The following is a 27491-nucleotide window of genomic DNA, read 5'->3' as shown; positions in this document are numbered from 1 at the left end:
TCCATGCCCCAGGGTTGACAGGGAGTCATTGATCACAATCCTGTAGAAAAATCGCTCCCAGGGCCCCAAGGACTTCTCCAGTTCTAATTCACAGAGCAGCAAACAAGTATTCCTGGGGAAGGAGAGGGCCCCTGCTCTGTCAGTCATTCAAGGCCAGGGAGTCCACGTCTGACGCTGCACTGGATTCAGATAGGAGAAAGAATTTCAGCATGTTAGAGGTCAAACTTCCTCCCAGCCCCCAGTCCAAGGTGAGGGCAGGGTGGTTGCAGCAGAGGAGGAGGAGGAGAAGGAAGAGGAGGAGGAGGCCGCAGCCATAGCAGAGGAGGAAGGAAGTATTTTTGCCATTTCATTAGGAGGCCTGAAGTGCTGAGATGAGGCTTCAGCTGCAGGAACCCAGCGCGCTGGGGGCAGGGGGATGGGAAGAGCAACCTGATTAAGATTGGAGAGGCCTTCACGCAGGGGCCGCCAACCCCCCGCCCAACCCTGCACAGTGCAGCCCAGACTCGTATCAGCTTAGAGATACAGGAGGCAGGGGGAGACTGCCTGATTCCCAGCCCACAGGGGCACCCTGTTCAGAGGTCTGTTGGGGCAAGGCCTGTGCAAGGGAGGCAGGTTGGGAGTGCTAACTGGATTTTTTATTTTTATATCAAGACACTGTGTTTAAAATTTTTACAAAGGACAAACTCCATGGGTTTCCGTTAGTGTTTTAAGAACTTTTCTTTAAAAAAAAAAAAAGCCAACAACAACAAAAACACCGCCTTTTTGAAAGAGAAATGACAGACACAAAAGAGACTGTAAAGAAAATGGGGTGAATTTCTGATAGCATTTCCCCAAGGGCAGAGGCAAAACCCAGATCAGACCCGGGGGCCCAATAGTGACGTGGCTTCCGTAGTACCTTGTTCCCCAAATCTAAGGTCCCCTGGTCTGGCCAGGCCAACGCTGTTGGCTTCTGGGGAAGCAGGTCACCCTGCAGGCTCTGCAGCCCTCCACACGGACACAGAGAGCGTTGGAGATCTCTCCCCGACGGCCCTCCAGCCCCATCCAGTGCTAGCCCCTTTCTCCTTCCACCCCATGGTCTTGCTTGAATCTGTTTCCTTCCTGGGGGTCCTGTTCCTTGGTCTGATTGTGTGAGCACTGGGGGGTCCTAGAGCCAGAGAGACCTTCGGGCCTGGAGCCCTCCCTTCCAGAGCCTCTTAGCACTCACGGGTTGGAAAAGCATTTGTTCCAAAATTAAAAAAGAAAAATCAACAAAACAAGACCCAGAAAACAGACCAAGTCCTGGGGAGGAAGAGCTCCCAAGTCTGGAGTTGGTCGGTGGTGCAGTTCCAAGAGAGGCCGAAGGCGAGCACCAAGGGGGTGTCCGGCTGTTGCTTTCAGGCCCCCCAGGAGTGTCTGTGGTCAGGCTCAGGGAGCTGGCTTCAGCTGCTGTTTCATGGGTCCTCGGTTTCCCAAGGACTCATCTGCGTCCCCATTTAAAGGGTTTGTTCAGGTTTACTTCCGTATTTGTGTTTTTGTACATGCGGGTGCATGTCCACATCTGTCTATGTTTGTGCGGGTGGGTCTGCTGTAGGGTGTGGGTGCGTGCGTATACATATATGTGTGTGCGTGTGTGTCTGCATGTGTGTGTGTGTGTGTGTGTGTGTGTGTGCGTGTGTTCCTGGATCTGGGAGGGAGGGAGCCGGGACATTGGCTGTGCTCTGAGCTGGAGCTATACCCGGGTAGTGGAGTGTGAGTGGGGTAGCCCGGTACTGTTGAACCCTGCAGCAAAGGTGTTATAGGGGTGCAATGTCTGCAGCCCTACCAGGGAGTTGGGGATCATAGTGATGGTGTTGGGGGTCATGAGTGGGATGTCATCTGGGGAGCGCCGCAGGGTCAGGGTGTAGTCGGGCAACGCAGTGAGGCGCAGCGTGTCATGGGGGGGACCGGCCTCACACTCGTGGTGGGTGGGGCCCAGTTGTAACGCTGCCAGCTCCTCCTCTGGAGCAGCTCCCAATTCCGGGGCCCCGGCTCCCCGCTGAGGGCTAGGCTGCCGCAGGGGTTCCTGGCGCCGTTTGTCCTTACGGTAGTAGAGGGCAGCGAAGGCCAGAACGTTAAGGAACAGGAGGGAGGCCCCCACGGCGATGGTGACACTTAATTCAGTGGAGTAGTCACGAGGGTTCTCCACCAGGAGTGGCCCTGCATCCTGGTCCCCGTTCCAGGACCCCTGGGCATTCTCGTTGCTGTAGGCAGGTGAGATGGCTGGCCGCTTGGTGCTCCAGGTCTTGCCATTGGGCCTGCGGGTGATGTGGGAGCTGTGGGTGGTATCCGGAGGCGGCACTTTGGTGGTGGTGGACGTGTAGTGGAACATGTCATGCAGGTTGTATAGGTGGGGCACCAGATGTTTCCAAAAGGCCACTTTAGTGGCCCGGTAATGATCTCGGACCCTTGGTTTCAGCCCGATGTGAAGGTAGAGCTGGTCTCGGGGATTGTATTTGGACCAGGCCACTTCCTCAAAGCGGTTGGCCTTGGTGTGAATGAACTTGGTGTCCTGGGGGACCGGCTTGTTGGGATCCCTGAAATACCACATGGAAATCTGGGGTCACCACTCTATCTGGTTGAGGACAAGGCCCAGCATTTTTCCTGTGACAGCCAAACCTCTTTCCCAGTTCAGAACTTCCTACCGTTTCCATCTTTTTCAGGGTCCCCCTGCTCTGCCCACACCTGCTTCTTCCCCAGAGCCTGAACTCCTATCTCCTCCTTCCCGGCACTCATCCTTTAATGTTAAGGCTATAGATGCTTTTTCTTTGCACATGCTACTGAGCATTTATCAATCTTTTCAGCTGCCCAGTTTTGCCAGGAGCCCCCTAATAAAGGCTCTTTCTTTCTTTCATTAAGCAAGCAGAAATTGCTGAACCTGAAGTCTCTTTCTTTCTTTTCTTTTGTTTTCTTTTCTTTTCTTTTTTTTTTTTTTTTTTGAGACAGAGTCACCCAGGCTGGAGTGCAGTGGTGCAACCTTGGCTCACTGCAACCTCTGCCTCCTGGGTTCAAGCAATGCTCTTGCCTAAGTAGCCAGGACTACAGGCGCCTGCCACCACGCCTGGGAAATTTTTTGTATTATAGTAGAGACAGGGTTTCGCCATGTTGGCCAGGCTAGTCTCGAACTCCTGAGCTCAGGCAATCCGCCTGCCTCAGCCTCCCAAACTTCTGGGATTATAGGTGTGAGCCTCCGCGCCTGGCCCTGAAGGCTCTTTCTGAAGTACTGCATTCCTATTTCGCATGACCTCTGACCAGCAAACCTTGAATCCCGTAGTTTGTGTGTTTGTGTGTGTGTGTGTTTTTGAGATTAGGTCTTGCTCTGTCACCCAGGCTAGAGTACAGTGGCATGATCACAGCTCAGTGTAGCCTCAACCTCCGGGGCTCAAGTGATCCTCCCACCTCAGCCTCCCAAGTACCTGGGACTACAGGTGCACACTGCCATGCCCGGCTAATGCTTTTCCTTTTAGAGACAGTCTTTCTATGTTGCTGTGGCTGGTCTTGAACTCCTGGGCTCAAGTGATCTGCCTGCCTTGGCCTCCCAAAGTGCTGGGATTACAGCCGTGAGCCACTGGGCCTGGCTCAATCTCACAGTTCTTCCAGTAACTCTCATTCCTTCCTAGTCCCGATGCTAACTGAGTTCTGAGCCTCAACGACATTTTTGAAGGAAGGAAAAATGGCATGAAAGACTCAGGAAAGGGAGGTAGGAAGATGAGTGAAGGGGTACCAAGCAAGATTTTGGGAACATCTTAGGAAGGGATATGATGGAAGAGATTTAGCTAGAGGAGCGGAGGGGAGGGCATGCTGGGGTCTCAAAGAAGAAAAAAACCCTATTTTCTCCTTACCCAGTCTTGGCAAAGTTGGTCCAATAGGTCATGACGACAGCACTGAGCATAACATCATTCTTGGAGAAGTTGCAGGGGAAAAGGTCAGTGGGGCCTACCATAGGAACCCCAAAAACATAGGGTACTTCATCCCCATGAGCTGCATCTGACCAAGCAGGCTTCATGAGGCTCTGGCAGTGATGATAGAAGGCGTAGAAGTAGGTAGGTGAGCCGTAGCGGGCGTGCAGATCGGCTGTCACCACTGAGGGCTCTACCCACTGGTGGTCAGTGAAGAGTGCCACCAGTGTTTTACGGCGGGTCTCAGGGTTGTCACGGTCTGCCCAGTCTGTATACATGAACTTGATGGTCTCTCGCAGGGTGTCCTTACCCTCAGGATAGCCATACAGATTGTCCACAAAATTGGAGACAGAATAGTCAAAGTCAGTGCCAGAGACACCATCCTCAGGGTCCACCACCCCTTCCACAAACTTGAGACCCTCGCCCTGATTGACACCTAGCATGATATCATAGTTGAGGAACTCGCCCTGCTCCATGAGGATCTCAGGGTCATCGGGAATGACATCACCATCAATCACAGGGCCAAAGGCCACGTGATAGCGGGCTGGCTGGATGTCCTGCTCTACCAGCTCCTTGGCACTCTTTTGCCGAAGACAGTCCACCATATCCACGGTGTCCAGCACATTACAGCCCACTTTGTCTGCCAGCAGGCTGGTGTACTTCACTGGTTGGTAGTTCACAGCCCAGCTGGACAGAGCAGAGCCACTCTGGATGATGGCTCTCTGGAAAAGTCCTACAGAAGACAGGTAGCACTAGGTCAGATCTGTCGTGTCATACATAGCCATAAATCCCCTCATTCCTTTGTCACTGAGGCTGCCCCATGGTTTAAATGGGCTAGGAAGGGGGAACAACTCTTTTGGCAGGGGATGATGTAGGGCCAAAGGAGGGGTTGCTGAACCCCTTCCTTGACAGCTTCCTCCATCCCTTCCCTGTCCTGGTGCAATGACTGGTAACTTAGGGGTTAAGGCAATGTCAGGAAGAATTAACCCCTTGAATCCCAGACGTCAGCCCCCTTATGCCGCCTCTCTTTATCTCTCCTTGTCTTCCCCTCTTGCTTCCTGCCCAGCTGGGCCCAGCTCTGTGCCAGCGCACCACCAGGGAGCTGGCACTTGCACCACAAAGGAGTCTTTTTCATGAGAGATGAGAAATGCAGGCAGGCAAGAGCCCCACATTCTGAGGGTTTGGGGAAGGAGCCCAAGGGCAAAGGCCTTGGGGTCTGAAAGTCTCCAGGGAACCTGTGCTCCCCATCTGTGGTCTCCACTGAGACTTTGCATTTTTTTTTTTTTTTTTTTTTAGAGATGGAGTTTCACTCTTGTTGACCAGGCTGGAGTGCAATGGCGGGGTCTTGGCTCAGCGCAACCTCTGCCTCCAAGGTTCAAGCATTTCTCTTGCCTCAGCCTCCCGAGTAGCTGGGACTACAGGCATGCGCCACCACGCCAGGCTAATTTTGTACTTTTAGTAGAGACAGGGTTTCACCATGTTGGTCAGGCTGGTCTTGAACTCCCGACTTCAGGTGATCCGCCTGTCTTGGCCTCCCAAAGTGCTGGGGTTACAGGCGTGAGCCACCGCACCTGGCAGAGACTTTCCTTTTATCTGAAGCTACTGATACTTCAAATTCAGATTTTCCCCCAGCAGAGAGGGAACCAGTCCCCCAAACTCAAAAAGAAGATAATTTTCCCCCTCTAGGAAAAAAAAAAAAAAAAAAAAGGATATCATTCCCTCCCTGGCCCCAACATTCCCAAGGGAGAATTTGTCCCTTAGGCACACAATTCCATTCCTTTAAGAGAAAGCCAGTTTGCATGAGTGGAAAGAGAGGGAAAGAAATGATAGATTACTACTTAAAAGACAGCCTCATTTTCCCAAAAATTATTCTCCATGCATCAATTACAGAAAAACAGAGAGAACAGGTCTTTAAAGAAGTCAAACCTTGGCCAGGCACAGTGGCTCACGCCTGTAATCTCAGCACTTTGGGAGGCCGAGGTAGGCGGATCGCTTGAGCTCAGGAGTTCGAGACCAGCCTGGGCAACATGGCAAAAACCTGTCTCTACAAAAAAAAATTCTCCCCAAAATTAGCCGGGCATGGTGGCATGCACCTGTAGTCCCCAGCTACTCTGGAGGCTGAGGCAAGAGGATTACTTGAGCCTGGGAGGCGGAGGTTGCAGTGAGCTGTGATCGCACCACTGCACTGGGAGACAGAGCCTGGGGGACAAAGCGAGATCTTGTCTCAAAAAAAAAAAAAAAAGAAAAAAAAGTCAAACCTCCAGAGACACAGGCCCCCTATGAGACAAAGCATAGCACCACTCCAGGGGGAGGAGTCCCCAGTCGGAGGAGGCACAGAACGTTTCTTCAGGCCAAGGCACCCTTGCAGCCTGTCATTTCACCCTCCTTTGGGGAAAAAGGGGAGATTCCTGTTCCCACTATGGTCACCTAGGAACACAGTCTCTCTCTTTAGAGATGCAGATCCCACCTGAGTCCTCCCTCACCAGGGTAGTCCCTGGAGGGGCAAAGACAGAATTTCTAGGTCAAAGAAGGTGGTTCTTCTCTCTCAGAGAGATAACTTCTTCCGAGAGACAGAAGGTCTTCCTGTGAGAATGTCCCTAACTCAGGGGGTTAGTGTTCAATTAAAAAAGAAAGAAAGCATCCTCGCTCACAGATTTCCTTACTTCAGAAAAGGGCACCTACGCCGGGCGCGGTGGCTCACGCCTGTAATCCCAGCACTTTGGGAGGCCGAGGCGGGCGGATCACAAGGTCAGGAGATCGAGACCACAGTGAAACCCCGTCTCTATTAAAAATACAAAAAATTAGCCGGGCACGGTGGCGGGTGCCTGTAGTCCCAGCTGCTCAGGAGGCTGAGGCAGGAGAATGGCGTGAACCCGAGAAGCGGAGCTTGCAGCTAGCCGAGATCGTGCCACTGCACTCCAGCCTGGGCGACAGAGCGAGACTCCGTCTCAAAAAAAAAAAAAAAAAAAAAAAAAAAAAAAAGAAAAGGGCACCTATTTCAGGAAGATCTTTCCTTCTTGAGAAGCTCAGCTTTGCCTCTTAGAGATAGAATGTTCCCTGTAGTCCAGAGGTGGAGAAAACATTTCCTGCCGAGCAAAAAGGACCTATTCTGCTCTCTTGGAAGGGTCACTGGCAAAGGGACCCACCACAAGGAGAGAGGCCAAAAATGAAAATCTCCCCGGCAGCTTGCACAGTCCAGGAAGAGGTCTGGAGTCCGATAATAGACCATCGTCCTATGGAAGGAGCCCACCTCACGGGTTAGGGACTCTCATTTCAGATCCACTTTCCCCTCTAGGACGTTTCCCCTCTTGTACAGACTTGTTCTTCAGAGAGAAAGGCAGAGAATGGGTGTTTCTTAGACCTAGAAACCAATTTCCACCCTATATCTCTACTGAGAAGTAACATGTCCTTCCCATACTGAAAGATCTCCCCCAACCCCTGTCAAACTATTGTCCTCTGAGGGGACAGTTGTTCTATTCCCACTCCCCCAGATAAGACTCCCACATCAGAAGGAGAATCTTGCTTTCCCGGGACATAAATGGGATTCTCTTCCTTCCCTCTCCAGCTTTGGGAGAAGTACTTCTCCCAGAGGAACATTTCTCTTCCACTTCTTGCCAAAGGGATACCAAGCTGGTAGAAGAGAGCTGGCCGATTCCCTTGGATGCCCTGGGACATGGATGGAGCACGCTGGGCAGCCAGCACTTGGCTAGTTCATGTTTTGCCCCAGGAGTTACTCACCCTCTGAGTGATGTGACAACGTGAGGAGGCTGACGCAGGATGCACCAATGCCCGAGCCAAAGACGGTGATCCGGCGGGGGTCTCCCCCGAAGAAGGCAATATTCTCGCTCACCCAGCGGAGGGCCTGGATCTGGTCAAGGAGCCCATAGTTGCCCTTGGCAGCCTGATCTCCAGTACTCAGGAAACCTGGATTCGACAAAGGGCATGAGGACAATGAAGGCAGAGGGATGGAGGATTTGGGTGATGACGGCAGGCAGGGTCAACAGGGGAGGTGGGGATAGAGAATGAGCACGCAGCGTAGTTCTTCCCACCTAGCTAACTTAAACCAGTGCTCCTTTCTGCAATGTCCAGCATCGTCAACAGAGGAGGGGTCGGCTCCCTGCCTCCCACCTGTTATCCAGCTTGGAAGGAGGGGTCTGCAGACCATTTGAAGTGGATGCCTCCAGGTAGGAGACAAACTGCAGAAACTGCAAATGTCTAGAACTCAGCATTCTGAGCTACTATTGAGGACCTTACCCTAACATCTGGCAAGATAGAATGGAAACCTTGGAGTCAGACAGTCCTTGATTTGAATCCTGGCTCTATCACATCTCAGCCATGTAGCCTTGGGCACTTAGTTTAAAATCTCTGAGCCATAGTGTCCTCTTCTGTAAAATGGGGATACAAATACCTCACAGGGTTGTAACAAGGATAAAACGAATATAATCATCTAGAACATGCTCAGCACATTGTAGCTCTATAGTTACTCCTCTTTCCCCGTTCTTCTCTCTCCAAAGGAAGTGTAGATGATCCCAAGAGGCAACAATCCCTAAACTCTCCTTGCCCTTCCTGTTCAAATCAGTCCCTCTCCACTTCTTTCTGGGGCCTCGATGGCCCCCTTCCCCTCATTTTCAGGGCAGGTCCTCATTTCCCTGCCTTGGAGGCCTAACGAATCAGAAACTCTGGGGGTGAGGCCCAGCAATCTGTGTTAACAAGCTCTCCAGGTGATGCTGACACCTGCTAAAGTTGAGAAACCACTGGATCAGACCATCTTTTTCATCTGGTGGAGAAATAGGGAAGTAGCGCAGTGCGTTACCACAGAAACAGGTCTTCCCGCCCCCCCACTGGAATTTGCTGCTGAGGAGACATGTCACCATGGAGACTACCTTCCCACCCACCTGCTGGGATTTGCTGCTGTGGAGACTTGTTGCCATGGAGACTACCTTCCTGCCCACCTGCTGGCTATCCCACAGAGATGTCCTATATTCCCCCCTACTCTGCTTCCATTTTAGACTGATCCTGCGGCCTTATTTCATCTCTCTTCCCTGAATCCTTGGGTCCGTTGGAAGGCTCTGTCTTCTCCTGCCATAGGCTTTTGGAAGAAGTCTTTGGAGGTGGGTAATTGTGGAGCTCCTACACATTGGAAACCCACACTTGGATCAGTATTTTTACTCCCTGGTTAAAAGCTCATTCACAGCACCTGGAATCAACTTTGTGAGAGGCCATGTTGGAGAAGGCTCCCAGAGCTCATGGGGAGTTCTCTGGTGGTCCTTGCAGTCCATAGGCAGAGGCTGAATTCAAATAGACTCAAGCAGTCACAAGACCTCACCACTGTCTTTCTCAAGTCCTTCTGTACCTAGCTTCTGCAAAAGAGCTCATCTCATCCTCTTCAAGTGTGTTATTAATTTACCTCTGGTACAATTAAGTATGTAAAGTACTTAGTTCTTTCTCCCGGGCCCTAGTCACAAGTCCCCTTTAGCCCCAGGTTGCAGAGGAGGAAATGAGAATGAATTAGAGAAAGCCTGCATGAGGATGAACAAAGGAACCCTTGCTCTTCCAGACAAGGAAACCAGCTTTTCCTTTGCGTGGCCCATTCAGAAATTGAAACTGCTCCTTTGAGTCTTAAAACCTTGGCCGGGCACGGTGGCTCACGCCTGTAATCCCAGCACTTTAGGAGGCTGAGGTGGGAGGATCACTTGAGGTCAGAAGTTTGAGATCAACCTGACCAATGTAGCAAGACCCTGTCTCCTTTTATTTTTAAAACAAAATAAATTAGCCAGTTGTGGTGGTGCATGCCTGTGGTCCCAGCCACTCAGGAGGCTGGGGCTGGAGGATGATTTGAGCCTAGGTGTCAAGGCTGCAGTGAGCTGTTATTACCCCACTGCGCTCCAGCTTGGGGGACAGAATGAGACTCCATCTCTAAAAAAGCAAACAAACAAAAAAAATCCCTCAAAACCCCAACTCTGTTGACCATGATCCAACCCAGCTGCCCAAGCCTTGGGACCCTCTGGCAGAAATCACTGTCCTTCTTTCAGTCCACCCTCCCTCCTCTCTCCTTCCCCTGTATTCTCTTTTCCTTTTCTTTCATTTAGGCAATAGTGGTCTTGGCTTCAGCCTTTTCCAAGGCATCATTTACTGAAATGTGTCAAACATGTCTGCCCTGATCAGCAGGCAAAGCCTGCATTTGGATGTAATAGAGCAGACTTCTCCAACATGTATCAATTTCCTGGGTTAGGAACAAAGGCCTGAAAGGGCTGGATGGAGGATTTTTTTTTTTTTTGGATTTTTAATTTTTTTAGAAGGAGTTTCACTCTTGTCGCCCAGGCTGGAGTGCAATAGCACGATCTTGGCTCACTGCAACCTCCGCCTCCCAGGTTCAAGTGATTCTCCTGTCTCAGCCTCGCAAGTAACTGGGATTACAGGTGCACGCCACCACACCTGGCTAATTTTTGTATTTTTAGTAGAGATGGGGTTTCGCCATGTTGGCCAGGTTGGTCATGAACTCCTGACCTCAGGTGATTGGATAGAGGCTTTGACCATCACTCTCTGCTCCCTCAGATCCTATGAGCCTCTGGATAAGGGGCCCTGAAGCATGTGGATGATGCCATGTCAATGATCCCTACTCCACGAAGAGTCCTATTTGAAATACCATCTCCAGGCCAGGCGCGATGGCTCATGCCTGTAATCCCAGCACTTTGGGAGGCCGAGGCCGGCGGATCACCTGAGGTCGGGAGTTCGAGACCAGCATGACCAACATGGAGAAACCCCGTCTCTACTAAAAATACAAAATTAGCCAGGCACGCCTGTGGCACATGCCTGTAATCCTAGCTACTAGGGAGGCTGAGGCAGGAGAATCGCTTGAACCTGGGAGGCGGAGGTTGCAGTGAGCTGAGATCGTGCCATTGCATTCCAGCCTGGGCAACAAGAATGAATCTCCATCTTAAAAAAAAAAAAAAAAAAAAAAAAAGAGAAAGAAAAAGAAATACTATCTCTAACAGGCTCAGGAAGATGACAGCAAACCTGACCAACCGCAAGCACACAAAATCTGGCATTCTGGGAGAGGTCACTCACTGCTAGTTCCCAGTAACTCAGCCATCCACAGAAACCGTGTGAGAATGAAGGCTGAAATATCCAACTCCATAAACTGTCAGAATAAATCGGAGCCAGTCTCCCTGGGCCCAAGTTTATACTGTAGTTCATGGTAAACTGCTCGTCAACAGAAGATGGGGGAATCTGGCAGATTGCAACAAAACCAGATATTTGTGTCACTCAAGACTTGATGTTTACTGGGTTTTCGGTTTGCCTGGAGGGTACCTGAGCAAGCACGTAGGATTCAATTCTGGAACCTGGAGTAAAAACTTGGCAAGTTCCTGCTTGCTCAGCCTCAGGGATATCCACATCCTATATCCTGCTGGAGTCCCTTTCTTTGTTGGCCTCAAGCCCAGTGGGGCCTTCTCAAATAATAGCTACCCCTCTGCCTTGGAGAGGATCCATGGATTAGCCTGTGACATTCTCAACATGCATGAATCACCCAAGATATCTAGAAAAGCACCTTAGAGGCCGGGTGTGATGGCTCATGCCTATAATCCCAGCACTTTGGGAGGCCGAGGCAGGTAGATCACCTGAGGTCAGGAGTTCGACACCAGCCTGGCCAACATGGTGAAACCCCGTCTCTACTAAAAATACAAAAATTAGCCGGGCGTGGTGGCAGGTGCCTGTAGTCCCAGCTACTTGGGAGGCTAAGGCAGGAGAATTGCTTTAACCCGGGAGGCGGAGGTTGCAGTGAGCCAAGATCGCGCCATTGTACTCCAGCCTGAGTGACAGAGCGAGACTCTGTCTCAAAAAGAAAAAAAAAAAAAAAAGAAAGAAAGAAAGAAAGAAAGAAAAAGAAAAGAGAAGAAAAAAGAAAAGCACCTTAGAGTGATCCGCCTGATGAGTTCAGTGCTCAGGAAAGCTGATGGGAAGGAGAGTGAATGAATGCCTGTGACTGGGGTCCAAAACAAGCCACCTGTTCTGGGATGCTTTGGGCAACAAAACAACAAAGGCTCCACTACACAGGAAAATTCCCAAGCATCAGGGACAAACCCATGTTCTACATCTGGTGTCAAGAGACAAAAACATCTTATATGCACCCAGGATCCAATATGGGCTTATTGATTATATTTGTGTTCCAAAACAGGAACTGAAGGGTATGTAGGAAGTGGTGAGGAACTTCTGAGCAAATCTCAGTGTAGGACTCCTTCTGAGTTTTCAGTAATATTTGATCATCAACTGCTTAAGCCCAAAGAAGAATGTTCCTGCCCCCCAGATGTGCTGTTCTGGTTATCCAAATGACAGGGGGCTGTCAAGTGCGAGTTCTTAACCTGATTTTCATGGATGAACTTAAGAGGGATCTGTAAAATTGTTTTTTCTTTCTTTCTTTCTTTTTCTTTTGAGATGGAGTCTCACTCTGTTGCCCAGGCTGGAGTGCAGTGGCATGATCTTGGCTCATTGCAACTTCCGCCTCACAGGTTCAAGCGATTCTCCTGCCTCAGCCTCTTGAGTAGCTGGGACTACAGGCGCCCGCCACCGCGCCCAGCTCATTTTTGTATTTTTAGTAGAGACAGGGTTTCACCATGTTGACCAGCCTGGTCTTGAACTCCTGACCTCAGGTGATCCACCCACCTCATCCTTCCAAAGTGTTGGGATTACAGGCATGAGCCACCGCACTCGGCCCTGTAAAATTGTTTTCTTAAGCATGTGTGTGTCTGTGTGTGTGTGCGCGTGCATGTGTGCATCGTTCCAGGGGAGAGTCCAGAGCTTTCATCAGAATCTCAAAAGGGTCCAAGACCCCCCAAAAGGTTAAGAACTTCTGGTGTAGAAGCTTAAGGATTACAGCAGCTGAAGGACTCTGAAGTAATCAGCAAATCAGGATATCATACGGAATGCTCACCAGCGACAGCCTTCTGTGCGGCCCGCAGTTCCCAACTGACACTGTGGAGAGTTCACATCCTACGTGAAATGCCGAGCCTCTCTCCAAATCCTAAGTCTCTCCTTCTGTCTCCTCTCTGCTTCCTCTCCCTGACTCTCTCGTCCTCTCCTTTTCTTCTCTTCTTTGCTTTCTCCTGTCTCTCGCCCTCTTTTCCGTGCTCTCTTTCTTCATCCCTAGCTGCTCTGAAGCACATTTTTAATATTCTTTGTATTTTCCAGTAAACCTTATAGAATGGAGCATTGTGTTTATATTTTTTTAAGCAGCTGAGTTGAGTGTTTTCTGTCACTCTAAGGAAAGAAAGTAGCAAAATTACTTTTGGCTTTGAACTACCGTGTACATGTGTCTGTATATCTGTTTGTGATTACATTTGCACGTTCATTCCTCTCTAGAAACTATGGAGCCCAGCTGGGCGCGGTGGCTCACGCCTGTAATCCCAGCACTTTGGGAGGCCAAGGCAAGCGGATCACTTGAGGTCAGGAGTTCCAGACCAGCCTGGCCAACACAGTGAGACCTTGTCTCTACTAAAAATACAAAAATTAGCTGGGTGTGTTGGTGCACACCTGTAATCCATAATCCCAAATTGCTCAGGAGGCTGAGGTGGGAGGATCACTTGAGCCTGGGAGGTCAAGACTGCAGTGAGCCATGATTGCACCACTGCACTCCAGCCTGGGTGACAGAGTGAGACTCTGTCTCAAAAAAATTAATTAATTAATTAATTAATTAATTAAAAAAGAAAGTGTGCAGCCCTAGTGTGCGGGTTTCCAGCCACCTTCACGGTACCATGAGATTCAACAGGACAGAACAGCTTACAAGAGCCTCACCATGGTGTCTGAGGTAATGCAGAAAGACAGAGGGGCAGGGACAGAACCATGACATCCCAACATCCCAAGCCTACCAGACCCTGGGGAGACCAGCGTGAATGGCCTGCATGCTCCATATTCAGTGTCCCAGGTGCCAATGAAGGGGACACAGACTTTGCTTTTTTCAAGGAATATCATTTCTGCAGTTTGAACCCCAAAAAGGTACCTTCCTATCTCACATAGTATTAATTGTAAGCCAAGAGAAGATTGCCATTCTGCGCATACAACTGCACCCAGAAGTGAAATGCAGCCCCGGGGCCTCTGGGATTGGAACTGACAAAGCAATATAGTCAAGAGAAAATTAAGAGCCAGGCGTGGTGGCTCATGCCGGTAATCCCAGCACTTTGGGAGGCTGAGGCGGGCAGATCACCTAAGGTCAGGAGTTTGAGACCAGCCTGACCAACATGGTGAAACCCTGTCTCTACTAAAAATACAAAAATTAGCCGGGCATGGTGGTAGGTGCCTGTAATCCCAGGTACTCAGGAGGCTGAGGTAGGAGAATCACTCGAACCCAGGAGGTGGAGGTTGCAGTGAGCCAAGATAGTGCCATTGAACTCCAGCCTGGGCAACAGAGCAAGATTCTGTCTCAAAAAAAAAAAAAAAAAAGAGAAAAAGCAAATTAAAATAAGGCCGGCCGGGCGCAGTGGCTCAAGCCTGTAATCCCAGCACTTTGGGAGGCCGAGACGGGCGGATCACGAGGTCAGGAGATCAAAACCATCCTGGCAAACACGGTGAAACCCCGTCTCTACTAAAAAATACAAAAAACTAGCTGGGCGAGGTGGCGGGCGCCTGTAGTCCCAGCTACTCTGGAGGCTGAGGCAGGAGAATGGCGTGAACCCGGGAGGCGGAGCTTGCAGTGAGCTGAGATCCGGCCACAGCACTCCAGCCTGGGTGACAGAGCGAGACTCCGTCTCAAAAAAAAATTAAAATAAGGCCCTTGAGGTGGGAGGATGATCACTTGAGCTCAGGAGTTCAAAACTGGCCTGGGCAAGAGTGAGACCCTGTCTCAAAAATTAAATAAAAATGAAATGAAATGAAATAAAATACGGTCATGTCCCCTAACTAGCCATGGAATAAGCCATGCCTAACTGCTGGTTTAGCACCCATATGCCTACAGACCTGACCAAGAGCCTATACTCCCGCTGAAACTCTTCTCCAGGAAGAAGTTGGCTTCTTCATGCCACTACAGGGATGCGGGGCTTGGGGAAGCATGAGCAGGGCCCTGTGTGCTTAGTCACCCTCTCTGAGGCACCTCATTTACCTCAAGACCTTCACCATAGATAGGCATGGGTGGTCACCAAGGAAGGTACAGGGTTCAGGGGCAGCCTAAATGACTGACACAAGCTTGTGCACAGCAGAGAATGCGCGGGTGGGGAGGTGTATGGGTGCATATGAGGAGGCATTTGGGCAATGAGCGCGTATGAATGGGAGTATGTGTGCGATGGGTGGGAGTGTGCAGGGGACATGCATAGAGAGAGTACAAGGAGTGTGTATGTGTGCATATACGGGGTAAGGAAGTGTGGGGGGACTTGGGGGGATGCGGTTGGGCATGGGTAGAGGTGTGTGTGCATGTATGGATACAGGTGCAGCCCCATGTACACGGATGTGTATGTATTTGTGGGGTGGGGTGAGGGGAGAAGTGCGTGGGTGTGTGCTGGGTGTACATATGCAGGCTGTGTATGGAAGAGTGTGCACATGTATATGCATGCATGCACGATGTGTGTGTGTGGGGGAGTGTATGTGTAGGGGAATGACATAAGGGCAGTATGTGGGATGTATGTAGATGTGGATATGGTGTGTGTGTAGTATCTGTGTATGTGTAGGGTGGGACAGTGTGGACAAACAGGTAAGAGTATATGTGTGTAGGGAAGGGGAATGTTGGTTTGTGTTTCTGAGGAGATAGGGACAGGTGTGTGTGGTAGCAGGTGGGTGTGTAAAGTGGATGTAGAAGTGGGGTGTGCAGGGCGATACGGGCGTGTACAGGTATGTGTGCGGGGTGGGTGGAAGGAATATTTATATACGTTTAAGGTGCATATGTGTGGAGTTTGGGTGTGGACGTGGATGTGCAGGGTGTAGGTTTTTGTGTGGGCTGTAAATACGGGGGTAAAGTGTGGGTGTGGGTGTGTATGCATCGTGGGTATGGGTATGGATGTGGCTCCAGAGACATGGGGAGAAGCACATGAGCATGTGTGTGCACATGCAGAGGGTGAGAGCCATCTGCGGGGTGCAGATGTGGAGTACACAGACCGTGTGGGTGTTCGGGTGTGCGGGTGTGTGGGTGTGCGCGTGTGCGGGTGTGCGGGTGTGCGCGTGTGCGCGGGTGCGGGTGTGTGCGTGTGTGGGTGTGCGCGTGTGCGGGTGTACGGGTGTGCGCGTGTGCGGGTGTGCACGTGTGCGGGTGTGCGGGTGTGCACGTGTGCGCGTGTGCGGATTTTCGGGTGTGCGGGTGTGCGGGTGTGCGCGTGTGCGGGTGTTCGGGTGTGCGGGTGTTCGGGTGTGCGGGTGTGCGGGTGTGCGCGTGTGCGGGTGTTCGGGTGTGCGGGTGTGCGGGTGTGCGCGTGTGCGGGTGTGCGCATGTGCGGGTGTGCGGGTGTGCGCGTGTGCGGGTGTGTGTTCTGGAGAGACTATGTGAGTGGAGTTACCTGGAGTGCTGGGAGAATGTGTTTCTGTGTGAGGGGCCTGGAGATGTGAATGTGGGGCTAGGTGTGTGTACTTTGTGGGGGTGAGTGAGAAAGCACCGTCTGCCTGCAGCTGCATGGCGGGGTGGATGTGTAAACACGTGAAGGTAAATAGGTGTGTGGCCATGGAGTGGACTGGAAGGAATATCTGTACATGTGTGGGGTGTTTAGGGATGTGGGGCGGGTGGGTAGAGGTGAAGACGGGACAGTGGAAAATTGAAGCATCCTACAAAACCCAGCCAAGTGAAAGTCTGGAAGCAGAGACCTGGCTTGGGACCTGAGAGAAGGTGTGAAGTTTGAATTGAATTTCCAGTGGCATCTAAACCTTCTAAGAAAGGGCCTGGGGATATGGGGAAGCCCCTAGCATTTGGGTAGGGGCCAGAGGATAACACCATTTTGACTGTGGTTATTAGCACCAGCTAGAGAAGCAAGGCTCTCTGTTTTTAAATTCTCCAGCATTCTTTCCTCCCCTCCTTAAGAAGCCAGTCTTCCTTCTAGGCACCAGACAGGGAACCATACCTAGCACTCCAACCCGATAGTTGAGGGTGATGACGATGACATTGCCATAACTGGCGAGGACGCTGCCATCAATCATGTTGCCTGTCCCTTCCATGTAAGAGCCTCCATGGATGTAGACCATGACGGGTTTAGCGCCACTGTCCCGGATGTCTGCAAGGAGAAGGGGTGAGACACAGGCTGGGTGGGATGCCCTTCCTCCCCAACCCCCGCCAGCCCGGGGGGTGGGTGCGGGCAGCAAAGCTATCCCAGGTGCCAGGACACCACCGCCATCCCTGAGGGCAGGACTCATGAGGCTGCTCAACCTGGAGCTCAAGCATCAGCCTGAGACAGTGGGACTTCAGTGATGTTTTTGAAGGCTCTGGTTTCAAGTGTCTCCCAGCTGAAGGCAGCCAGGCATGTGATATAGCCAGGCCTCAGTGGGCCATGGCTGGGCCCTGGGAGCGGGGGGCAGCAGAAAGAGGAAGGGCTGGTCCTTTAGCCACATCAGGTGAGTCGCTGCCCTGGGCACCCAGGAGTCCTGGGACCTGACATGGCTTTAGAGAGCAGGAGCTGGGGAGCCCTGAAACCCCCAAGACTAGACCAGTTACATGGAAAAATGGCCATTGGCAGCAGCTGGCCCCCCAGTGCAGACAGAGACAAGAGGTGTGGGAATAAGGGGTGGCACAGGGAGAGAACAAGGAAGGATGTGGGGAAAGGGGAGTGAATGGCAGAGATAGGGTGGGGGGAACCTTGTTGACATGGTTTCTTAGCCATGTGCCCATTTCCCCATTCTCCCCGGGCAGACTTAACCAGAAGCATTGGGGATGGGGCAGAACTAAGAATGACAGAGCCTGCTCCCAGTCAGCACCAAGATGAAGATGGAGCCTCCCCAGAGGCCATTCAACAAGGGACCATCAAGCAGCTGCTCCCAAGCCCAGGTGGCACGGCATCAGGGCTGGGGCAGTCAAGAGAAGGCTCCAGGCCTGATCACCTCTGCCTGTAGCCTGTCAGTCTGTGAACTGGACCAGTACTCTCTGCCATGCCAGCACAGCCCTACCCATCACCACTGGGCCCCCCTGAGCTGCCTGGCCCCTTCGGGACAGAGGGGCGGGGCCAGGGCATGGAGGAGGAAGGGATGCTCTCTGCTGCAGAGCAAACAGAACTTGTTTCTCCAAGGAGGAAGGCTGGTCCGATCATTGCCCAAGGATCTCATGCCATTTATTGATGGCTGTGGTGTCCTGGCCTTAGCCTGGCATTTTAGCCCACTCTTTCTGGCCTTGTCTTGTACCTACTGCAGCCCCTGGCCCCGAGACCATCTCTCTCTTTTCTAGGATAAGGCTGGGGAGGTTCTGGTGCTGCTTTTCCAGCCCCTTTGGTTGTCACTGCCTCACTCCCCAGTTCGCCGTCCTGCGGGGTCCCTTTCCCAGAAGCCAGGCTCCCTGTGAGACACAGGGGTCTCTTCACTGAAACACAGGTAATCTCCTTGCCGTTCCGTTGCCTTTGTCCTCTCCCCACCCTCAGTGGTCCTGCTTTCTCTCCACTCTCCCTGCTGCTCAGTAGGGGCAGGTGCCTCTGAACCACAGAAGATGGGGAAGGGGCGGGAGACCCAGGCAAGGAGGATGTCCTCCCCATGGCTCTGCTTGTGGTCCCCTGCTCCTGCCAGCCATGTCCATCACCCCGGAACTCCCAGTGGCCAACGGGGCCAAAGACAGATGAACAGCCCAACGGCCTTGTACAGGAACAGAAACACACCAACGGACAGACAGACAGACAGACGGGGCTTCTCCCCATCGAGAAGGGGAGGGGCTCTGTGCCATGCACCAGCCGCCGCGCCCTGCAGCCCCCAAATACCTTCATCTTCATCCCCGTCATTATCCGCTAAGTCCTCGCCCTGTTTCTTAGCGCCGGATCCTGGGGACCAGACACGGGGAGACACAACAGCACAGAACAGAGAACAAAACAGAGAGAGAATTCAAAAACAGCATGACTGCAGTGTGGCCCAGCAAGCCAGCTCCGGGCCTGGGCCCAGGACAGGCAGGAGGGATGGCAAGAACTGAGGGAATGGGTGGGCTGAGGCCCAGACCTTCACCAGGATGATGGTGTTGCAGGTCCCTGCTGTGCTGGCCTCTCTGCACCGCCCTGCCCCGCCTCCCTGTCCCCGACAGCCCATCTCAACCAACTACCTTTCCAGTGAGGAAGGAGGTAGCAGCAAGTGGGCCAGGGCACAGAGCCAGAGACCCACTCAGGGGAAGGATTCATTCTGGGTGGAAGGGGCTGCTCGTGTGTACACAGGCAGGTTGAGCTGGAGAGCAGGGTCAGGTACCAAGGGTGAGGGGCGACATTGCCAGCAAGTGTGGAGGTTGTGGATACGAGGTACTTAGGGCAGAGATGTGTACAGGGACCCCAGGCCTGAGCTCCTGGGGCCCAGTGGGCAGGTTCAAGCTGGGCCTCAGCTGACCCTGATCCCCACAGGAGAAAATGGGAGATGAAGTTTCCCTCTGGTCTTCCTTGTTGGAGCCCCTGCTCTGGTTAATGGCAAATGGGGTTCCTGCCCACAGGAACCAGTGTCGAGAGCAGCAAGCATTGCTCTGAGATGTAGAGAGAGCCAGAGAGGGACAGAGGGAGAGAAGAAAGGGGAAGAGGAGAAAGGGATGGTGAGAGAGAGAGAAAAAAAAATAGAAGAGAAACAAAGAGATAGGAATAATGGTCACAGCTCCAACCATGTACTGAATATTCACCATGTGCCAGACACTCTATTTCTGCCATATTGTTTGATCCTTATACCCCAATGAGATAGGTCCTATCTTTATTCCTGTTTCACTGATGGGGAAACTGAGGTTCAGAGGGGTAAAGTGACTTGCTCAAGATCACACAGCTAGGAAGTGCTAGAGGTGCGATTCACACCCAGGTCTGCTTGACTCCAAAGCCCATGATCTTTCCACTGCATCATGCCACCTTTCTGGGGTGGGGGAAAGGGGAGGGGAGGGAAGAATTAGATGAGAAAAGCAGTGGGGCATGGAGGGGAGGGGAGAGAAGGGGAAAGGAGGGCAGAGAAAAAAGAAGAGACTAGAGGTGAGAAGGGAAACATTTAGGATCTGGGGCTAAGCTGGCACAAATTCTCCTTCCTGTTCTAAGGAGGCTAGAAGCGCATCCTGGTGATGGCCAAGGAGGGAGAGGACCGGCTGTCTGGATGCTGGTCAGTGTGTGGAAACAGAGGGGGCTGTGCTGCCACCCCAGGGCTTGCTCTCTTGCATCTATGACATCAGATACCCTCAGCCTGGAAGGAGCAAAGAGCCCTCTTTCCCAGCCGGTCTGGACTCTGATGACTAGATTTCCTTACAGCCATTCATCAAAACAGGAACTGCCCTCATCCTACAAAATGGCTTTTCAACTAGGACAAGAGCACAGCTCTAGGGGAGAAATTGCCTCTGGCTCCCTGAACTTCCGGTGGCACCTACCGTCTTAATACATTAGCTCAACACCTGCCACTGCTGTCCTCAGAAACCTAATGGGACATGGGTATCATCCCTCACACTGTGGACAGCCTACCAAACGGAAAGGAGTCACTTATCCCGACACGAATTCCTTCCAACTTGATGGGGTGGGGTGTTGGGGAGATGGGGCAGGTCTTCCCCAGGAAACCCTTCATTTCCCATCATCCCTGACTTAGAAGATACATCCCTTGTGAACCCCTCTGAGAGTGTCCCTGGGTTGCTGCATTGTCCCAGCCTCCTTCACACAGATGCCTCTGCTCCTTCAGCCTGGCACTTGCTGAGCGGCTCCTAGCTGCCATGCCTCTTACCCAGGCCAGCCTGACTGCCGACCACCATTCCCAGACCCTGTGCCGCTGAGGGATCCCAGCCAGGCCAGCCCCCAGACCTCTGCACACCACAACCCTAACGACCTCTGGGGATGGGTCTCCCTCAAGAGGCGGGATTTGTCACTCTTCCAAATGGCCACCAGGTCCTGGGTAGGGAACTAATTTGAACAGCGAAATGACCAAATGCCTTCCCTTGCACTGTCTGGAACCCACTTCCTGATTGGCCCATGGGACTTAGGGAAACCAGCTGAGTTGTTTTTTTTTTTTTTTTTTTTTTTGTAGATGGAGTTTCACCCTTGTTGCCCAGGCTGGAGTGCAATGGCACCACCTCAGCTCACTGCAACCTCCACCTCCCGGGTTCAAGCGATTCTCCTGCCCCAGCCTCCTGAGGAGCTGGGACTACAGGTGCGTGCCACCATGCACCTGTATTTTTAGTAGGGATGGGGTTTCACCATATTGGCCAGGCTGGTCTCGAATTCCTGAACTCAAGTGATCCACCCACCTTGGCCTCCCAAAGTGCTGGAATTATAGGCATAAGCCACTGCGCCCGGCCAAACCAGCTGAGTTTTAATACAAGGCTAAGAGCTTCTTCAGAGCAGTGATTAGGCCTTTAGTCATTTCTAGATCTTTCCTCTACCTTACATCCCTCCACATCCCAACAACACCTAGCACATGGCCTTGCCCACAGTCAACAATCACAATTGGTAAATATGCATGTTTGAGCCGGGGCTTCCAGTCTGCTCTCTGGCCACACTCTCAGGGCTGGACTGGACAGCCCAAGGCTCTTACTGGGAGATCATTCTTCCTAAGAAATGGTTAATGTGAATGCCATCTCCTCTCCTGCAGGTTTCTTTTCTTTTCTTTTTCTTTTTCTTTTTCTTTTTTTTTTTTTTTTGAGACGGAGTTTTGCTTTGTCGCCCAGGCTGGAGTGCAGTGGCACGATCTTGGCTCACTGCAAGCTCCGCCTCCCGGGTTCACACCATTCTCCTGCCTCAACCTCCCAAGTAGCTGGGACTACAGGCACCCGCCACGACGCCCGGCTAATTTTTTGTATTTTTAGTAGAGATGGGGTTTCGCCGTGTTAGCCAGGATGGTCTTGATCTCCTGACCTCGTGATCCGCCCGCCTCAGCCTCCCAAAGTTCTGAGATTACAGGCGTGAGCCACCGCGCCCAGCCGCTCCTGCAGGTTTAAGAGACCTTCTTCCTGAATTCATTTATAGACTAATGGAATGCTAAGGCCAGAACTGTCCCCTACCAACCTCAGATGTGGAAACAGAGGTTCTTGAAGGAAAAGACTTGGCTAAGGTCTCGCTGTGAGTTGGCAGCAGAGCTGGGACTCAGGCCTTGTGCTTCCCAGACCTGTACTCTTTCTGCAGCACCATGATGCTTCTGAATTACACGAAAAACATCAATTGCCTATAGTGTGTGAGGTCCTGGGTGGGATATGGGGCTGTGGTGAAATACTATCCCTAGAGCAGCGGGTCTTACTCCATGCTCAGGTGTGCATTAGAAGCACTCAGGGCTTATGTTCAACATATAGATTCCCAGGCTCTGCCCCCAGAAATTCTTATTCAGTAAGGAGCACCCCATCCCAGGAATCCTGACAACCCCATTCTGAGAAACCCTGCCCTAGGACATCAAAGGAAAACAAACTCCCAGCTTGCCAGAGGGTTGTAGGGATCAAGCTGTGATTTTTCCACCTGTTCCTTAGGCTGTTACTGTTCCAATTCTCCCCAGTCCAGCCACATCTCACCATTTTTTTGAGTTGGGGAGATGGGAATGAGCAGATGGGAGTTGCTTCCGTGTGCTACAGTGGAAAGAACATGTCCTGAGGGTCAAGAGACCCAGGTTTTGGTCCCAGCTCTGCCACAGACCAGCGACGGGGGCCTTGAGCAGCAACAAGTCACTCCCCTGGGCCTGTTTCCTCATCTGTAAAATTGGGATACTGATTCCTGCCTTAGATGCTTCCAGAGATGTAGGGAGGATTCTACAAGGTAAATGCCAAGGCACTTTACAGAAAACATAAAGTGATATTCCAACAGGAAGAATTATTATACAGGGGGAGAAACTCCTCTCAGCATGAGGGCAAATTTAAAATTCAGGATCCTGTGCCTCCTTTAAAGTCCATAGTTCCCAGAGACCCCCAAGTTCTGCCACCAGAGCAGCCTGGGTCTATCAGCTACACTCTGGCCAGAGGTGGTGGGGTGGGAGGCAGAGGTGTGTATGGCAGGAGTTATTAAACCTGTGTACACGTGTTTGGTCTAAGCTTCAGGGTGGGACAATTGAGTCTAGACTTTCAATCCAGGAGAAAGAACACAGAAGGGGTGGTCTTCTGGCTCCACCCACTAGGAAAAGGGTGGAGCCTCTGGCTCCATCTTGGCTTCCTAGAGTTTCTCCTGAGGTGTCACCGAGAGAGCCACTGGCTCTGCCTTTGGCGCACACTTTAGGGTGGAATTTGGGGCTGGGAATATTGGAAGAAATAGGGTTGCTGCTTCTGCTCTGAGGCTGCCTTAGGCCACCAAATCCTCCCTGCAAGGCAGCCAGGGCCCTCGGATGAGGTGGCGCTTATGCCTGCTCACTGCCCCCTGAGCCTGGGCTACTTAGAGGAAGGCTGGGTCCTGGGGGCAAGGGCAGGTGGGCAGGCAGCCCTCCCTCTCTCTCTCTCTCCCTCCCCGCCGGCTCGCTACCTACCTCCTTTCCTACAAATTTTCTTGTTGGGCTTTCGGGCGCATTCCTTGGAAATCCGCTTTACTGTAAAATGAATAAAAAACTAAAAAATAACAGGAGGCCTCTGCCCAGGGGCATGCACCCCCCACCCCCCAGGCCCCAAGAGCTGAGCTGCTCTGCAGGCGGCACATGGCAGAGAGCCTGTCCCACCATCTCCTTGTTTCTGTCACTTACCTTAGTGTGACCCCCGCGGGAGGAGGCATCAGCTAGTGAAAGAGGCGGCACCTAAGCATTGCCCACCAGGCTTGCCCCCCGCCCCCCACACACCCAGCGTCCTTGGCCACACACACCTACCACCTTTCGAAGCAGGTGGAATGGCAACAGGGGGGCCTGGTGGAGCCAGCATCCTCCCGCGGGCAGCTGCCAGTCGTGACCCATACTCCCCCAGGGGACCCCCATCCAGCACTGGACCTAGACCCATCACAGCTCTCAGGCCGGGCCAGGCCCCTCCTGGCAACAGTGTCACTCACACATGGGAGCTCAGACAATGCTGGGAGAGGGAAGAACGGGGAGGGGGGTGGGAGGCCAAGCAGAGTGATGGTTAGAAGCATTTTCACAGACAGACAGACGCATGCTGCAGGGCACACAACCACATGCAAGCCACAAACACAACAGGGCAGGCGGGAGGCAGGGAGGGCACAGTGCCTGGCCGCAGCACTCACCATCCTCCGTCGGCACATAGACGTTCAGGTAGAGACAGTCTTCGTTGGGCTCCTGGATGTAAGTAGCGACGATATCCAAGTTGGCAGTGAACCAGACTGGCAGCATGACTTCGGGCACAGCTGTGTGGATGTTCTGGGGGCACACTGGGGGAAAGTGTGTGGCGTTCCGGATGCCCGACCAGGATGGGGGTGGTTCAGGGGGCAGGAAACGTTTCTCGCCGATTGGGGGAGCTGCGTAGGGCACCCCCAGGTATTGGTCCACAGGCCCCAGGATCTCACTGGGCAGTGGTACCCGGGCACCCCTTAGCTTCCCAAAGTGAGTGTTGACTGTGGGTGCTGGGGCCTGGGTACTGGCTCTCAGCGCCAAACTGAGGAACCACAGGGTGAGGCACAGGCTCCTGCCAACCGTGGGCTTGGGGCTCAGGGACAGCGAGGGCGGGCCAAGCCGCAGCCACATGTTCCGGGCAGGGGGACTGGCAGGAGAGGCAGACTCCAGGGTCACAGCATCAGCCCAATAGGCAGCCCCTTCATGGCCACACTGACTTGAACCTCAAAACTGAGCTCTCGAGGGACACCTACAGGTGCCCAGCAACGTAGAGAGCAGGTCGTCCAAGCACCACAGCTTCAGAAAGGGGACTCCCTCAGGGCCAGACAGGCCTGTGGAAAGAGGGAAGTATGTGTCATCCAAGATGGTCTGGGAGGGCGACAGAGTTGGTCTTTGGGGGCCCCGCTGGGCTTGGGCTATTCTCTTATAGGCAGGAGAGGTTTCACATGGCCAGGGGCCCAGGGACTCACAGATGATCCACTGCCAATCAGAACCATTCTATGTGCCTGGCCATGGCTGGAAAATCCAAGGGGTTTGACAGTGACAGTTGTTGCCACTGCAAGTTCCCGGTGCCCAACTTCAACCCCACAGCCAAAGAGGTTCATCAGGGTCGGCTGGAGCCAGAGTAGCGTGTGACAGCCAGGGGGTGGGGAGAAACAAAGATGGAGCTCAGGTCCCCGGGCATGCTGCTTGAACGGAGCTGTGTAGCCCTTGGGACCTGGTAAGCCCACACAGGGACCTCCACTTCAGGACAGGGTGGGATTGTCAACCTCACTCCGGGACACTAAGACACAAGAACAGAAAGCAGCGAATCGGCAGAGTCCCACAGAGAGACTCCCTCACCCTCAGGCAGGGCAGAGGGCAGGACAGCCATTCACCGGAGTCCCTGGACCCTCCTGCGCCCCTTCTGTACATTTCTCCTCAGCCCTCACTGCTCCCAAATCCTTAAGCCTTGGTCCTTTCAGTTGGCTCTCTCTTAATTCACACCGAATTCCAGAAGTGAGGTAGAAAGAGTTCTGCCGAGCACCCTAGGCATTGTGGATGCTCTTCCGGTGTATTATAAAATAAACAACGGAGCGTGGGGAACACATATTCAGAGACTCATAGAAATAAACTCACAAAGACTCAAAGAGGGAATGAGAGAGACCAAGCCAGGATCACAGACACTGCGATATTCACTCACAGAGACATACATTCCAAACCCACAGAGATCCCCTCATATAGTCCCACATTCTGAGACAGAGCGCCTCACACAGCCAGAGCCTCACAGAGTGATACATTCAGAGACACACACAGAGACTTACTGAAATATAATCACACATACCCGCATAGGTAAATATCCAGACACATGCAGCATAATGGTGACACATAGGTGGAGACAGAAACAGAAATAGCAACACACTCAGACACACAGGCCTTCTGACACAGTTACACAGTCAACACATAGACACAGGCACACACAGATACTCCCGCATGCTCCCGCACACACACGCACACACATGCACACGCACGCCACATGCACGCCACATGCACATTTAGTTTTCCTCCATTTCTCCCGCCTTCCCAGATTGCAGGCCTGCTCCTTTAAGAACTGGTTGAAGGGGTGGGGGAGGGAGATTGGGAACGCCCGGCAATCAGCCACCACGAGAGGGGAATGAGAATGTGTGTGTGTGTGTGTGTGTGTGTGTGTGTGTGTGTGTGTGTGTGTGTGTGTGTGAGAGAGAGAGAGAGAGAGAGAGAGAGAAAGAGAGAGACAGAAAGAAGAAAAAGGAAGAGGAGGGAGGGCGGGTAAAGTGGCTTAAGGGGTGGGGGCTCAGAGGAAATGAGGAAATGGGGAGCAAAGTATTGGGGGGGAAGATCCCAGACACTGCCCAGAATGCACCCGGGTCGGGGGAGGAGGGGAAGGGGAAGGAAGGGGTAGGAGTAGGGAGGTGGGGCAGGAGGGAGTGGGTGGGTGTGTGTATGGGGGGGGATAGTCCGCAGCTGAGTTCACACAATCCCCCCATTCACCGTCTCCATGGCAACTCCAGGGCACAGACCGCTCATTCACACAGCTTCCCCGCCAGCAACCCCCCCACATTAACCCCCTCGGTGCTGCCCCCACCCCACAAATTCCATTAACCCTTTCGGGATAACCCCCTCTCCAGTAACCCTTCGGCGCCAAATGCCAAATTCTCCTTTGAGTCAATTCCCTGCAGCCCCTCCCCCGTGAACACCTAGACAATCGGACCGACCCCCAAACGCCCTCTGTACCCTAGGACCCACTGTGAATCCCCAAGGCCAAGATCTCCATCCTTGCCCAACTTGCAATTTGGGAGAAGACAAGGGGAGGCAGCAATGCCGGGGATGAGAATGGCATCTGGGGGTACTTTTGGGGCTGCAGAGGTGTTGGGCGCGGGGCATTGTGCAGGAATGGACCAATATTGAGAACTGCAGTATTGGGGGCTATGAGGGCTTGGAACGGATTGGGGGATGGAGTTGCACTGGAATGGGGGAGGATAGGATAAAGGCCTCCATTGGGTGGGGGGGCTGCAGAGAGTGGGGGAGGGAGCCTGGCTATGAGATGCTATGATGGAAGGGGGATGGAGCTGCACTGCAGGGGAGGGGGGACTGGCAATGTGCAATCCCGGGATGGGGCTGGGGGCCCTCAATAGGGGTATTTTGATGAGCATGCAGGATGGGCTGTGGAAACAGAGGAACCATGGGCGGGAGGATGATAGGGATGCGGGATTTAGGGAGGAGGTAGAGGAGAGAACAGAAGCAGGAGAGGATCGGGGGTCAGGGGTGCCGATGGAGAACATGGGGTTGAGAGGGATGGGGGCCACTGGCTGGGGAGTGGAGGAGCCTGGGATTGGGAGGGGTTAGGATGGGGGCAAGGTATGGGCAGCTAGAGGATGAGAGACCGGGGCAGGCGGCCTCACCTGTTCCCCGGGCTGCTGCAAGCGACTGAACCGGGCCACGGACCACCCATATCGCCTCCAGGCCAAGGGCTCCGCACCCGAATCCCCGAGATCAGCTCTCCGGCAGCCTGGCTGCTGT

At 52.8% G+C, this 27491-nt stretch overlaps 1 protein-coding gene and 1 long non-coding RNA gene across 4 annotated transcripts in view; one reads left to right on the top strand and one right to left on the bottom strand.

Annotated features, from left to right (window-relative positions):
* Positions 1–7663, top strand: part of LOC144338826 (uncharacterized) — a 34680-nt gene extending 27017 nt beyond the window's left edge. The window contains exon 3 of the long non-coding RNA XR_013413213.1: positions 7480–7663. This is a non-coding gene — a long non-coding RNA (uncharacterized LOC144338826). The remainder of the gene's footprint in view (positions 1–7479) is intronic.
* NLGN3 (neuroligin 3) lies at positions 614–27491 on the bottom strand. 3 transcript variants are annotated; one of them, XM_015127653.3, is made up of 8 exons: positions 27374–27491; positions 24128–24784; positions 23430–23489; positions 18770–18829; positions 16940–17089; positions 7653–7838; positions 3858–4647; positions 614–2552 (listed from the first exon to the last, which is right to left on the bottom strand). In XM_015127653.3, the coding sequence occupies exons 2-8, from the start codon at positions 24582–24584 to the stop codon at positions 1709–1711; spliced, it is 2547 nt and encodes an 848-aa protein (XP_014983139.1). In that variant the 5' UTR covers positions 24585–24784; positions 27374–27491; the 3' UTR covers positions 614–1708. The 3 variants fall into 3 exon arrangements, with proteins under 3 accessions (XP_014983139.1, XP_014983140.1, XP_014983141.1); XM_015127654.3 differs by lacking the exon at positions 23430–23489; XM_015127655.3 differs by lacking the exons at positions 18770–18829; positions 23430–23489.

This window comes from Macaca mulatta, chromosome X (assembly GCF_049350105.2).
Source record: "Macaca mulatta isolate MMU2019108-1 chromosome X, T2T-MMU8v2.0, whole genome shotgun sequence".
Taxonomy (NCBI): Eukaryota; Metazoa; Chordata; class Mammalia; order Primates; family Cercopithecidae; genus Macaca; species Macaca mulatta.
This window is presented reverse-complemented; position numbering and strand designations above follow the sequence as displayed.